The sequence below is a fragment of the Heterodontus francisci genome, chromosome 8, assembly GCF_036365525.1.
Source record: "Heterodontus francisci isolate sHetFra1 chromosome 8, sHetFra1.hap1, whole genome shotgun sequence".
Lineage (NCBI taxonomy): Eukaryota > Metazoa > Chordata > Chondrichthyes > Heterodontiformes > Heterodontidae > Heterodontus > Heterodontus francisci.
In genome coordinates, this window is record NC_090378.1 from 30,689,825 (window position 1) to 30,703,185 (window position 13,361).

The window sequence follows — 13,361 nt, forward strand, 5'->3', positions numbered from 1 at the left end:
CATGTTCCACTGGATTCTATGTCCGAAGACTTCTGACGGTCCTGGAAGGGCTAGTGTTCTGTGTGATTATATTGAAAAGTAGTTAATGCACATTTTGCTGGTTTGAGCTGCAATCAAAAACGCTTGAGAAGCAGCATGTCACTGAGGTATAAAACTTGAAACAGTGTTAGTCTCTCTACCATCCCACACAATAGGTTGTCTTTGGAAAGCTGTTGTAGAATATGCTAATCTTCATGAATCTTTCTGCAGCAAGTATTGATCATAAGAGAGTTCTCATTACAATGCTCGACACCCCGCCCCCACCCCCCAGAGACAAGTTTGCTTTCAGTTTGTTCCAACCCAGATCATGCACAATGTGAAGCATAAGAATTAAAACATAGAGCATTCCTCTGGCTCAGGTGCTGAGGCCTCCATTCAATATGAAACATGAGTATTACTGCTGGTTCGTATTAAGAAGCTGAGCACTGATATGTGGTATTGAATTACACAACCTAGATATAGACGGAATGTGAGAAGGGATGCCTAAAGCAACAGTCTTGTATCATAAAACAGTTTTAATCTTCGAGTTATGGACTAACATTTGTACTTGCATTTAATGTTCATGCAAGAGCTTTTCAGAAACGACCACATTTTTTCTAAAATGCCCAATCAAACCTTTCTTATTTACACTATGAAGGGTAAACTTGGACCTATAAAATTTGCCATAGGCTGTAATCTTCAAAGAGTCAAGTTTCAGAAAGAATTATTATATCTGAACGCTTGAAAAAGTGTTTAATTAGCCTAGCTGTGAAAGACGCATGTAACGTACTAATTGTATGATGGTTCTCTTTTTATAATATTTTAATGTTTGGATCACTCTGTCATCGGGATCCCAATGCTGGCTCTTGCTGCCAATTCCAGCTGGAAGATATAGGTTGCTACCAATCTGTGATTAGTTGGTTGGAACTCTGTGGGCCAGATTATTCAGTCCTCTTTTCCTCATCACTGATGTGGAGGGCTTTGCTGGCTTGAAGTAATTCATTGGCCAAGGGTTGGCTGACCTTCTGTCCCATTAACTGACACACCTGGGGTTGGCACATGAGCCACACTATTAGTTCTAATGACGCTTTCAATTAATTAAAATAATTTTTGATTACCTGTTAATGGCTTTGCAATTAAAGCTGAGCAGAAATTATTTATCCATATTGTAAATGACAAACTGCACCAGTAATTTACACAGAAATGTAATTCTCAGTTTAAGACTGGAACCATTTCTCTTTTGTTCCTCATCACCTCTCTGTCCACACAGGAACCAAATCCATTCCTTCATTCCACGTTGGAAGCTGATTCACTGATCAAGAGCCCAACCCCGCCACCAAGTAAGGAACAAGGGCGGCTGAGCTCAACAAACCGGAGTCTCCCACCTCTTCACTTTCCACCGGAGATCGTTCCGTTTGATGAGGCGTTGCGTGACATCACTGTGCCCAAAGCAATGCGACAGTCGCATGATGTGGGACTGTCTGACCCAGTCTCCCGTCACGGCACACAGTTCCTAGAAATCAAAAATCTGGAGCGGAGAGGTGAGGGAGACATGGAGAATGCACATTTTGTCCAATATTGCTCATTAATGCAGCCTGCATGTTCCATTATGTTTATGCTTGCAGCTGGTCTGCAATCAATTTTAACATATTGCAGAAATGACACAGCTGATTTTTTATATGTGAGGACTTAAGAGAAGCACTTTTTGTGTACCATTTTTGTTTACCACTGAGACTGACCTGATAACGTGTAAGCAACCACGTTGTGCATTTTCATGTAAATAGAAATAAAAATGTGTTCATTCAAAACTCATTCCACTTACATTTTCACATAATGAATAATCATTGAACCCTAGAAAGTGTTGGAGACTGTTGAAACAATATTCCTTTAAAAGTTTTGTCACTCAGGGCTTGACTGTTACTTCCATTTATTTCTGTGTGTGTCTCCGTGATAAGTGTGTGTGTGTATGTATGTAACATTTCATGGAGTGTGTGCCACGTCATTCACTGTAGTCTCACTGTTGTCAGCACACCAGAAAAGAAGGTACTGACATATTGGGCTAGGTTTTATTTGACCCTTGGAGATGGTGGGCACAATGATAGACTGGAGATGTGCTGGGAGATCAGTTAAGCCACTTAAGTAGCCCATATTGGGCTGCCTCTGCTGATATTTAGCCAATGTCAGAGGGGCCTGCTGCCACATGGAGACACTGCCAGGTGAGACCTGGCAATCTCCTAGTGAGCTCTGGAGGAATGGGGCCCCTCCTCTAAGGGCAACCCATGGAGGCTCCCCCGGTAACGATGGTCGTCCCTGTGGCAAGATTCCCTCCCTCACCAACCACCCTCCCCCTCCGCTCTCTCTACCCCACCCCGCCTTTCACCCCAACTCCATTTACCTTGGTCCCAGGGCCTCCTTCACCTTCGCTGCTTCAGGCCTCCTGCAGTACCAGCAGTAGCCACTGCTGAGCTTCCTGCCCTTTGATTTTTTTTTTTATTCATTCATGGGATGTGGGCGTCACTGGCCAGGCCAGCATTTATTGCCCATCCCTAATTGCCCTTGAGAAGGTAGTGGAGAGCTGCCTTCTTGAACCGCTGCAGTCCATTTGGGGTAGGTATACCCACAGTACTGTTGGGAAGGGAGTTCCAAGATTTTGACCCAGCGACAGTGAAGGAACGGTGATATAGTTCCAAGTCAGGATGGTGTGTGACTTGGAGGGGAACTTGAAGGTGGTGGTGTTCCCATGTATTTGCTGCCCTTGTCCTTCTAGGTGGTAGAGGTCGCGGGTTTGGAAGGTGCTGTCTAAGGAGCCTTAGTGCATTGCTGCAGTGCATCTTGTAGATGGTACACACTGCTGCCACTGTGCGTCGGTGGTGGAGGGAGTGAATGTTTGTAGATAGGGTGCCAATCAAGCGGGCTGCTTTGTCCTGGATGGTGTTGAGCTTCTTGAGTGTTGTTGGAGCTGCACCCATCCAGGCAAGTGGAGAGTATTCCATCACACTCCTAACTTGTGCCTTGTAGATGGTGGACAGGCTTTGGGGATTCAGGAGGTGAGTTACTCGCCGCAGGATTCCAAGCCTCTGACCTGCTGTTGTAGCCACGGTATTTATATTGCTACTCCAGTTCAGTTTCTGGTAGTCCCTAGGATGTTGATAGTGGGGGATTCAACGATGGTAATGCCATTGAATGTCAAGGGGAGATGGTTAGATTCTCTCTTGTTGGAGATGGTCATTGCCTGGCACTTGTGTGGCACGAATGTTACTTGCCACTTATCAGCCCAAGCCTGGATATTGTCCAGGTCTTGCTGCATTTCTACATGGACTGCTTCAGTATCTGAGGAGTCACGAATGGTGCTGAACATTGTGCAATCATCAGCGAACATCCCCACTTCTGACCTTATGATTGAAGGAAGGTCATTGATGAAGCAGCTGAAGATGGTTGGGCCTAGGACACTACCCTGAGGAACTCCTGCAGTGATGTCCTGGAGCTCAGATGATTGACCTCTGACAACCACAACCATCATCCTTTGCGCTAGGTATGACTCCAGCCAGTGGAGGGTTTTCCCCCGATTCCCATTGACCTCAGTTTTGCTAGGGCTCCTTGATGCCATACTCGGTCAAATGCTGCCTTGATGTCAAGGGCAGTCACTCTCATCTCACCTCTTGAGTTCATCTCTTTTGTCCATGTTTGAACCAAGATTGTAATGAGGTCAGGAGCTGAGTGGCCCAAACTGAGTGTCACTGAGCAGGTTATTGCTAAGCAAGTGCCGATTGATGGCACTGTTGATGACACCTTCCATCACTTTACTGATGATTGAGAGTAGGCTGATGGGGCGGTAATTGGCCGGGTTGGACTTGTCCTGCTTTTTGTGTGCAGGACATACCTGGGCAATTTTCCACATTGCAGGGTAGATGCCAGTGTTGTAGCTGTACTGGAACAGCTTGGCTAGGGGCGCGGCAAGTTCTGGAGCACAGGTCTTCAGTACTATTGCCGGAATATTGTCAGGGCCCATAGCTTTTGCAGTATTCAGTGCCTTCAGTCGTTTCTTGACATCACGCGGAATGAATCGAATTGGCTGAAGTCTGGCATCTGTGATGCTGGGGACTTTAGGAGGAGGCCGAGATGGATCATCAACTCGGCACTTCTGGCTAAAGATTGTTGCAAATGCTTCAGCCTTATCTTTCGCACTGATGTGCCAGGCTCCCCCAGCATTGAGGATGGGGATATTTGTGGAGCCACCTCCTCCAGTTAGTTGTTTAATTGTCCACCACCATTCACGGCTGGATGTGGCAGGACTGCAGACCTTAGATCTGATCCGTTGGTTATGGGATCGCTTAGCTCTGTCTATTGCATGCTGCTTACACAGTTTGGCACGCAGGTAGTCCTGTGTTGTAGCTTCACTAGGTTGACACCTCATTTTGAGGTATGCCTGGTGCTGCTCCTGGCATGCCCTCCTGCACTCTTCATTGAACCAGGGTTGGTCTCCTGGCTTGATGGTAATGATAGAGTGGGGGGATATGCCAGGCCATGAGGTTACAGCTGATAGCTCTTAGGACGGGATCTTTTCCCTAAAGGGAAAATGCAGCCCAGATAATGACTTACTGACTGGGGTTGCACCCCCCCAACCCACCAACCCCAATCTTCCAGCCCATAGCCGATATAAAATCCAGCCCATTGTTTTGCCTGGCTGTTACCTGAGCTCTTTATCTCTTGCGAGCGTTTTTTGTAAAATCTTTTTTTCTTGCAAATTTCAAACTTTCTAAAGTGTGTGGCTACCTTCTTCAAGCCCTGGAATATACTTACCATTTTTTCAGGTTCAGTTTAGAGAGTAAACTACCAATACACAATTGTCACAGTGAGTCCATATTGAGAGCTTTTCTCAGATGTTACACTTTTGCATCTACCTTTATCCATGCATTTAGCTCAACAGAGCTTTTTGGGTATTACAAAGAGCGATGTTTACCAAGTACAGATACTTTAACATAGTTTACTAGACAAATAACTTGAATATTTTTAAGGCAGAGGTAGATAAATTCTTGATGAGCAAGGGGATGAAAGATTATCAGGGATAGGTGGGAATGTGAAGTTGAGGTTTCAATCAGATCAGCCATGATCATCTTGTTGAATAGTGGAGCCGGCTCGAGGGGCTGAGTGGCCTACTCCTGCTCCTAATTTATATGTTCGTGTGTTAGGGCTGCTCATAAGAGAGAACCCATACATGGAGTAAGTAATCTAATCCTGACTCGCTGCTGTCTTCACTGGTTGGTTTTGTAAATTTGATTTAATGAAGCTGTACCAGTGCCAACAAGGTGCATATTTTGTTATTTTATCCGGTACTGCTGAGCTGGTTAGTGCATATGTAAGCAGTGCAATTTTCTTTTTCTCATGCATTAAGCCAAAGGTATGACCTAATTATTTCTTTTTCAGAGATGGAGAAACAGATGAAAATTGAGAACCTATTTGTGACATGGCAGCAACGTTCTGCCCAGTCCAACATGCCCATTACAGTAAGTAACATCCTGGGGAAATGTCTCATTATCCTCTATTACACTTCAAAGTGAATTATTAGTCTTCAAAGTGAACTTAAAGCCATCCTCTTATTAAATGTAATATTGTAGCTTTTAGGTGAGCATATAGTTAAAAGTGTTGAGACTAGTACTTTGAGGTCCATGTGTCTGTGATACAACAGTAAAAGGCACGCTAGTTAAATAAAACCATACTGATAGTGTGGTGTTTCCCTGTAAACTTGTCATGTTATAAGCAGTTAAGCTGTGAACTAGGAAGTAAATGTAGTAACCTTTGAATGTTTTTTCTGATTCAGGTTGGTGATCTGGACACCCTGAAACAGTCTTCACGGCTTGTTCACTACTGTGCCACTCCACTGCTGTTTGATCCCATCTTCAGACAACAGATCCAGGCAGAGCAGCAGGTTGGATCTGAGGGAAAGGTGGGTTCGTATGTGACTTAAACAGGGGGTGCTATTTAGGGCAATTGGAATCTGAGCTGGTGACCAATTCAAATTTGGCCTCCAATGAATGGAAAGTGGGAAAATACAACCTGTACCAAAAGAAGTGGAAGGGAGGTCAGGAAAAGAATCAGAGACAGAGAGGCAGTGCACAGTAATAGGAAGAATAAAGGATGTGGAGCAAAGAGGAGTCTGAAGGATTCGGTGGAGAAGTCTTAAGAACAATGCGGGAGTGTTATAAAGGGATAGCGAGTGTTGGAATAGTGGGGGGAACTCAGTGTGCTGTATAGTATTTTTTTTAAACTGACCTTGTCGGTATAATTGTGCACAAGAGGTCAGTTATGTCATCCCCAAGCACACGTCACCATCTGCTGGAAATCAGGAGTTTGTTGAAGCAAAACATGAGCCTCAAGCACTGCAGAGAGGAATGAGCATCTGCCAATGCATAAGTTCCATCTGAAAATAAACAGATCCAGCCAAGAGCACAGTGTCAGTTTAATCTATCCTAAAGATGCGAAATGCTCTATAAAAATTGAAGTTGTAGTTTCTGTCTACATTTGATATGTATTTGTGAGGTAAAACAACTTAAATAGAAAGGTTTCAAGTCAGGATCAATCTTCCTTTAGGTCTTTAGAAGCAAGTATTTTGCCAAAGAAGGTGGGAAAAGTTCAAAATGGGGTTTGTATAGGGAGTTGTAACTTTTCTCATCTGATTTATGGTTAAACATCCAGATTAAATAATATATAGAGGGTGATGGTATTGGCATCGCGCATGTCCTGTGGTACTGCACCCTCATCCCAGCACAGGCAAAGCAGTTCGTGGAGTGCTGAGAGTATAGCAGTCTTGGCACTCTTGATTATTTCAGGGGTAATGCCTTCCTTTCCAGGGGCTTTTCCACTGGCTACAGAATCAGTGTCATCACTGAGTTCTGATTTTGTTGGCTGTTCGTCCAGCTCATCCATGACTGGTAGAGACTGGGCTGCCTTGAGGGCGATATCATTGACAACATTTTACCTGGAGTGCAGTTCTAAGTAGTGCTCCACCCAGCGGTCCATTTGCTTGTGTTGGTTAGTGATCGTTTCCCCTGATTTAGACTTGAGGGGGGGGCGATCTTCCTGATGGTTGGCCCAAAAGCTCTCTTAATGCCATCATACATTCCTCTGATGTTTCCGGTGTCTGCGGCCAGCTGAATATGACTGCATAGGTGTTGCCAGTAGTCATTTGCACAGCGCCTGGTTGTTCTTTGTGCAGCGCTTCTGGCTACTTTAAGTGCTATGGATGTTAGCTCGCTGGGGGCTTTCTTGTAGTTCAACAGTGTAGTGCACTTAGCGGCTATGACAGGTTCCAGCTCTTCAAAGTGAGATTGAAACCAGTTTGCATTCTGCTTCTGACATTGGCCAAATGTGGTCGTTGCAGAGTCATAGATGGCGTCTCTGATGTGGGCCCACTTTGTCTCTCCATCCCTTGCAGGAGTATTTTGAAGGGCTTTTTCAAGTGAATTTAGAAACTTATGTAACAGCTGTGGATAAGAAATTCTGTTAGTGTTGATGCGCGGGCGGCACTTCTGCTTGGCGTGATGCAGCTTCTCTAGTTTGAATCTACATTTGCTGCACTCCTTTGGACCCCAATAGGAAGACCAAGAGGGGGGTTTTGACGCTTGGGCAACTCACAACCTCCATACATTCCGCCCAGGCATGCGCCATGGAGAGGTCACTCCATAGTTGCCTGACAGCGACATGGAAGGCAGCAGTTACGGGTGATAAGTCCAGCTCAATTGGCGTAGAGATTGGGTGCCTTCCCCCCTCGCACCCTCTTCCCTCCACCCCCCTTGCACCTCTCCGCCGGTGACCGCGGTGACTGCAACAACTACGGTGGAATCTCCCTGCTCGGCATAGTGGGGAAAGTCTTCGCTCGAGTCATTTTAAACAGACTCCAGAAGCTGGCTGAGCATGTCTACCCTGAGGCACAGTGCGGCCTTCGAGCAGAGAGATCCACCATTGACATGCTGTTCTCCCTTCGCCAGCTACAGGAGAAATGCTGCGAATAACAGATACCCCTCTATGTTACTTTCATAAATCTCACCAAAGCCTTTGATCTCGTCAGCAGACGTGGTCTCTTCAGATTACTAGCAAAGATCGGATGTCCACCAAAGCTACTAAGTATCATCACGTCATTCCATGACAATATGAAAGGCACAATTCAGCATAGCGGTGCCTCATCAAACCCCTTTCATATCCTGAGTGGCGTGAAACAGGGCTGTGTTCTCACACCTACACTGGGATCGTCTTCTCACTGCTGCTCTCACATGCGTTCCAAGTCTTCAGAAGAAGGAATTTTCCTCCACACAAGATCAGGTGGCAGGTTGGTCAACCTTGCCCGTCTTAGAGCGAAGACCAAAGTACGGAAAGTCCTCATCAGGGAACTCCTCTTTGCTGATGATGCTGCATTAACATCCCACACTGAAGAGTGTCTGCAGAGACTCATTGACAGGATTGCGGCTGCCTGCAATGAATTTGGCCTAACCATCAGCCTCAAGAAAACGAACATCATGGGACAGGGCGTCAGAAATTCTCCATCCATCAATATCGGCGACCACACTCTGGAAGTGGTTCAAGAGTTCACCTACCTAGGCTCAACTATCACCAGTGACCTGTCTCTCGATGCAGAAATCAACAAGCGCATGGGAAAGGCGTCCGCTGCTATGTCCAGACTGGCCAAGAGAGTGTGGGAAAATGGCGTACTGACACGGAACACAAAAGTCCGAGTGTTTCAAGCCTGTGTCCTCAGTACCTTGCTCTACGGCAGCAAGGCCTGGACAACGTATGTCAGCCAAGAGCGACGTCTCAAATCATTCCATCTGCGTTGCCTCCGGAGAATCCTTGGCATCAGGTGGCAGGACCGTATCTCCAATGCAGAAGTCCTCAAGGCAGCCAACATCCCCAGCATATACACCCTACTGAGCTAGCGGTGCTTGAGATGTCTTGGCCATGTGAGCTGCATGGAAGATGGCAGGATCCCCAAGGACGCATTGTACAGTGAGCTCGTCACTGGTATCAGACCCATCGGCCATCCATGTCTCCTCTTTAAAGAATTTGCAAACACGACATGAAGTCCTTTGACATTGACCACAAGTTATGGGAGTCAGTTGCCAGTGATCGCCAGAGCTGGCGGACAGCCATAAAGACGGGGCGAAAGAGTGGCGAGAGAAGAGACTGAGCAATTGGCAGGAAAAAAGACAGAAGTGCAAGGAGAGAGCCAACTGTGTAACAGCTCCGACAACCAATTTTATCTGCAGTGCCTTTGGAAGAGTCTGTCACTCTCGAATTGGCCTTTATAGCCACTCCAGGCGCTGCTGCACAAACCACTGACCACCTCTAGGCACTTACCCATTGTCTCTCGAGGCAAGGAGGCCAAAGAAGAAGAAGAAATAATATAGGATGAAATTACTGAACATTGAGAAAGGCATATGGGCGCATCAGGGATAGTTACCTTGGATTTATAAAGGCAGGCTGTGATTGCTTGATTTTTTTGTGTGGAAAATTCAGTGTAAATAGTTGAATAAAATAAACAAACAACTTCAATTTTTATGGATCATTTCGCATCTTCAGGGAATCCCAGAGCTCTTTACAACCAATGAAATGCTTTTTAAATGTAGTGCTATGGTGGATGAAGTAAGTATGGCCTACCAAGTAATAGACTTGTAAAAATGAGGAACGTGATATTGAAAAGTATGTAGCTACATAAATAGAGAATTACTTAGGGGAGGGAAAGCAAAAAATAGAGGTAAATGGATGATATTTGGAGTGACTGGTTTCAGGTAGTGTACTCAAAGAACAAAGAACAGTACAGCACAGGTACAGGCCATTCGGCCCTCCAAGCCTGCGCCGATCTTGATGCCTGCCGAAACTGACACCTTCTGCACTTCCGGGGCCCATATCCCTCTATTCCCTTCCTATTCATATATTTGTCAAGATGCCTCTTAAACGTCGCTATCGTATCTGCTTCCACCACCTCCCCTGGCAGCAAGTTCCAGGCACTCACCACCCTCTGTGTAAAAAACTTGCCTCGCACATCCCCTCTAAACTTTGCCCCTCGCACCTTAAACCTATGTCCCCTAGTAACTGACTCTTCCACCCTGGGAAAAAGCTTCTGACTATCCACTCTGTCCATGCCGCTCATAACTTTGTAAATCTCTATCATGTCGCCCCTCCACCTCCGTCATTCGAGTGAAAACAATCCGAGTTTTTCCAACCTCTCCTCATAGCTAATGCCCTCCAGACCAGGCAACATCCTGGTAAACCTCCTCTGTACCCTCTCCAAAGCCTCCACGTCCTTCTGGTAGTGTGGCGACCAGAATTGCATGCAATATTCTAAGTGTGGCCTAACTAAGGTTCTGTACAGCTGCAACATGACTTGCCAATTTTTATACTCTATGCCCCGACCGATGAAGGCAAGCATGCCGTATGCCTTCTTGACTACCTTATCCACCTGTGTTGCCACTTTCAGTGACCTGTGGACCTGTACGCCCAGATCTCTCTGCCTGTCAATACTCCTAAGGGTTCTGCCATTTACTGTATACCTCCCACCTGCATTAGACCTTCCAAAATGCATTACCTCACATTTTTCCGGATTAAACTCCATCTGCCATTTCTCCGCCCAAGTCTCCAACCGATCTATATCCTGCTGTATCCTCTGACAATCCTCATCATTATCCGCAACTCCACCAACCTTTGTGTCGTCCGCAAACTTACTAATCAGACCAGCTACATTTTCCTCCAAATCATTTAAAAATACTACAAACAGCAAAGGTCCCAGCACTGATCCCTGCGGAACACCACTAGTCACATCCCTCCATTCGGAAAAACACCCATCCACTGTTACCCTCTGTCTTCTGTGACTGAGCCAGTTCTGTATCCATCTTGCCAGCTCACCTCTGATCCCGTGTGACTTCATCTTTTGCACCAGTCTGAAATGCGGGACCTTGTCAAAGGCTTTACTAAAGTCCATATAGACAACATCCACCGCCCTTCCCTCATCAATCATCTTCGTCACTTCCTCAAAAAACTCAATCAAATTAGTAAGACACGACCTCCCCTTCACAAAACCATGCTGTCTCTCGCTAATAAGTTTGTTTGTTTTCAAATGGGAGTAAATCATGTCCCGAAGAATCCTCTCTAATAGTTTCCCTACCACTGACGTAAGGCTCACCGGCCTATAATTTCCTGGATTATCCTTACCACCCTTCTTAAACAAAGGAACAACATTGGCTATTTTCCAGTCCTCTGGGACCTCACCTGTAGCCAATGAGGATGCAAAGATTTCTGTCAAGGCCCCAGCAATTTCTTCCCTTGCCTCCCTCAGTATTCTAGGGTAGATCCCATCAGGCCCTGGGGACCGATGTACCTTCATGCTTTGCAAGACACCCAACACGACCTCCTTTTTGATAGATGATTGAGACTATCTGCACTCCCTTCCCTAGGCTCATCATCCACCAAGTCCTTCTCCTTGGTGAATACTGATGCAAAGTACTCATTTAGCACCTCACCCATTTCCTCTGGCTCCACGCATAGATTCCCATGTCTGTCCTTGAGTGGGCCAACCCTTTCCCTGGTTACCCCCTTGCTCTTTATATATTTATAAAAAGCCGTGGGATTTTCCTTAATCCTGTTTGCCAATGACTTTTCATGACCCCTTTTAGCCCTTCTAACTTCTTGCTTAAGTTCCTTCCTACTGTCTTTATATTCCTCAAGTGCTTCATCTGTTCCCAGCCTTCCAGCCCTTACAGATGCTTCCTTTTTCTTTCTAACTAGGCTCACAATATCCCGTGTTATCCAAGCTTCCCGAAACTTGCCAAACTTGTCTTTCTTCCTCACAGGAACATGCTGGTCCTGGATTCCAATCAGCTGACTTTTGAAAGACTCCCACATGTCAGATGTTGATTTACCCTCAAACATCCGCCCCCAATCTAAATTCTTCAGTTCCTGCCTAATAATGTTATAATTAGCCTTCCCCCAATTTAGCACCTTCACCCGAGGACTACTCTTATCCTTCTCCACAAGTACCTTAAAACTTATGGAATTATGGTCACTGCTCCCGAAATGCTCCCCCGCTGAAACTTCGACCACCTGGCTGGGCTCATTCCCCAATACCAGATCCAGAATGGCCCCATCCCTAGTTGGACTATCTACATATTGTTTCAAGAAGCCCTCCTGGATGCTCCTCACAAATTCTGCCCCATCCAAGCCCCTAGCACTAATTGAGTCCCAGTCAATATTGGGGAAGTTAAAATCACCCACCACTACAACCCTGTTACCTTTACATCTTTCCAAAATCTGTCTACATATCTGCTCCTCTACATCCCACTGGCTGTTGGGAGGCCTGTAGTAAACCCCCAACATCGTGACTGCACCCTTCCTATTCCTGAGCTCCACCCATATTGCCTCGCTGCATGACCCCTCTGAGGTGTCCTCCCGCAGTACAGCTGTGATATTCTCCTTAACCAGTCATGCAACTCCCCCACCCCTTTTACATCCCCCTCTATCCCGCCTGAAGCTTCTAAAGCCTGGAACATTTAGCTGCCAATCCTGCCCTTCCCTCAACCAAGTCTCTGTAATAGCGACAACATCATATTTCCAAGTACTAATCCAAGCTCTAAGTTCATCTGCCTTACCTGTTATACTTCTCGCATTGAAACAAATGCACTTCAGACCACCAGTCCTGCTGTGCTCCGCAGCATCTCCCTGCCTGCTCTCCCTCTTAGTCGTACTGGCCTTATTTACTATGTCCTCCTCATTTACTTCACTAGCTGTCCTACTGCTCTGGTTCCCACCCCCCTGCCAAACTAGTTTAAACCCTCCCGAGTGACGCTAGCAAATCTTGCAGCCAGGATATTAGTGCCCTTCCAGTTTAGATGCAACCCATCCTTCTTGTACAGGTCCCATCTGTCCCTGAAGAGAGCCCAATTGTCTAGATATCTGAAACCCTCCCTTCTACACCAGCTGCTCAGCCACGTGTTTAGCTGCACTACCTTCCTATTTCTAGCCTCACTGGCACGTGGCACAGGGAGTAATCCAGAGATTACAACCCTAGAGGTCCTGTTTTTTAAAACTTACTACCCAACTCCCTAAACTGCCCCTGCAGGACCTCATCACTCTTCCTGCCTATGTCATTGGTACCGATGTGTACCACAACCTCTGGCTGTTCACTCTCCCCCTTCAGAATGCCCTCTGTCCGTTCAGAGACATCCTTGACCCTGGCACCAGGGAGGCAACATACCTTCCTGGAGTCTCTTTCACGTCCACAGAAGTGCCTATCTGTGCCCCTGACTATAGAGTCCCCTTTTACTATTGCTCTTCTGCACTTTGTACTCCTCTTGGAAATT

The 13,361-nt window shown here is 46.1% G+C and overlaps 1 protein-coding gene across 1 annotated transcript in view; it reads left to right on the forward strand.

The window, feature by feature from the left end:
• Window positions 1–13,361, forward strand: part of LOC137372732 (KICSTOR complex protein SZT2-like) — a 284,408-nt gene that overhangs the window by 222,183 nt on the left and 48,864 nt on the right. Inside the window, exons 60-62 of the mRNA XM_068036900.1 lie at window positions 1,289–1,559; window positions 5,443–5,522; window positions 5,837–5,962. Of these exons, the coding sequence (XP_067893001.1) occupies window positions 1,289–1,559; window positions 5,443–5,522; window positions 5,837–5,962 (477 nt within the window). The remainder of the gene's footprint in view (window positions 1–1,288; window positions 1,560–5,442; window positions 5,523–5,836; window positions 5,963–13,361) is intronic.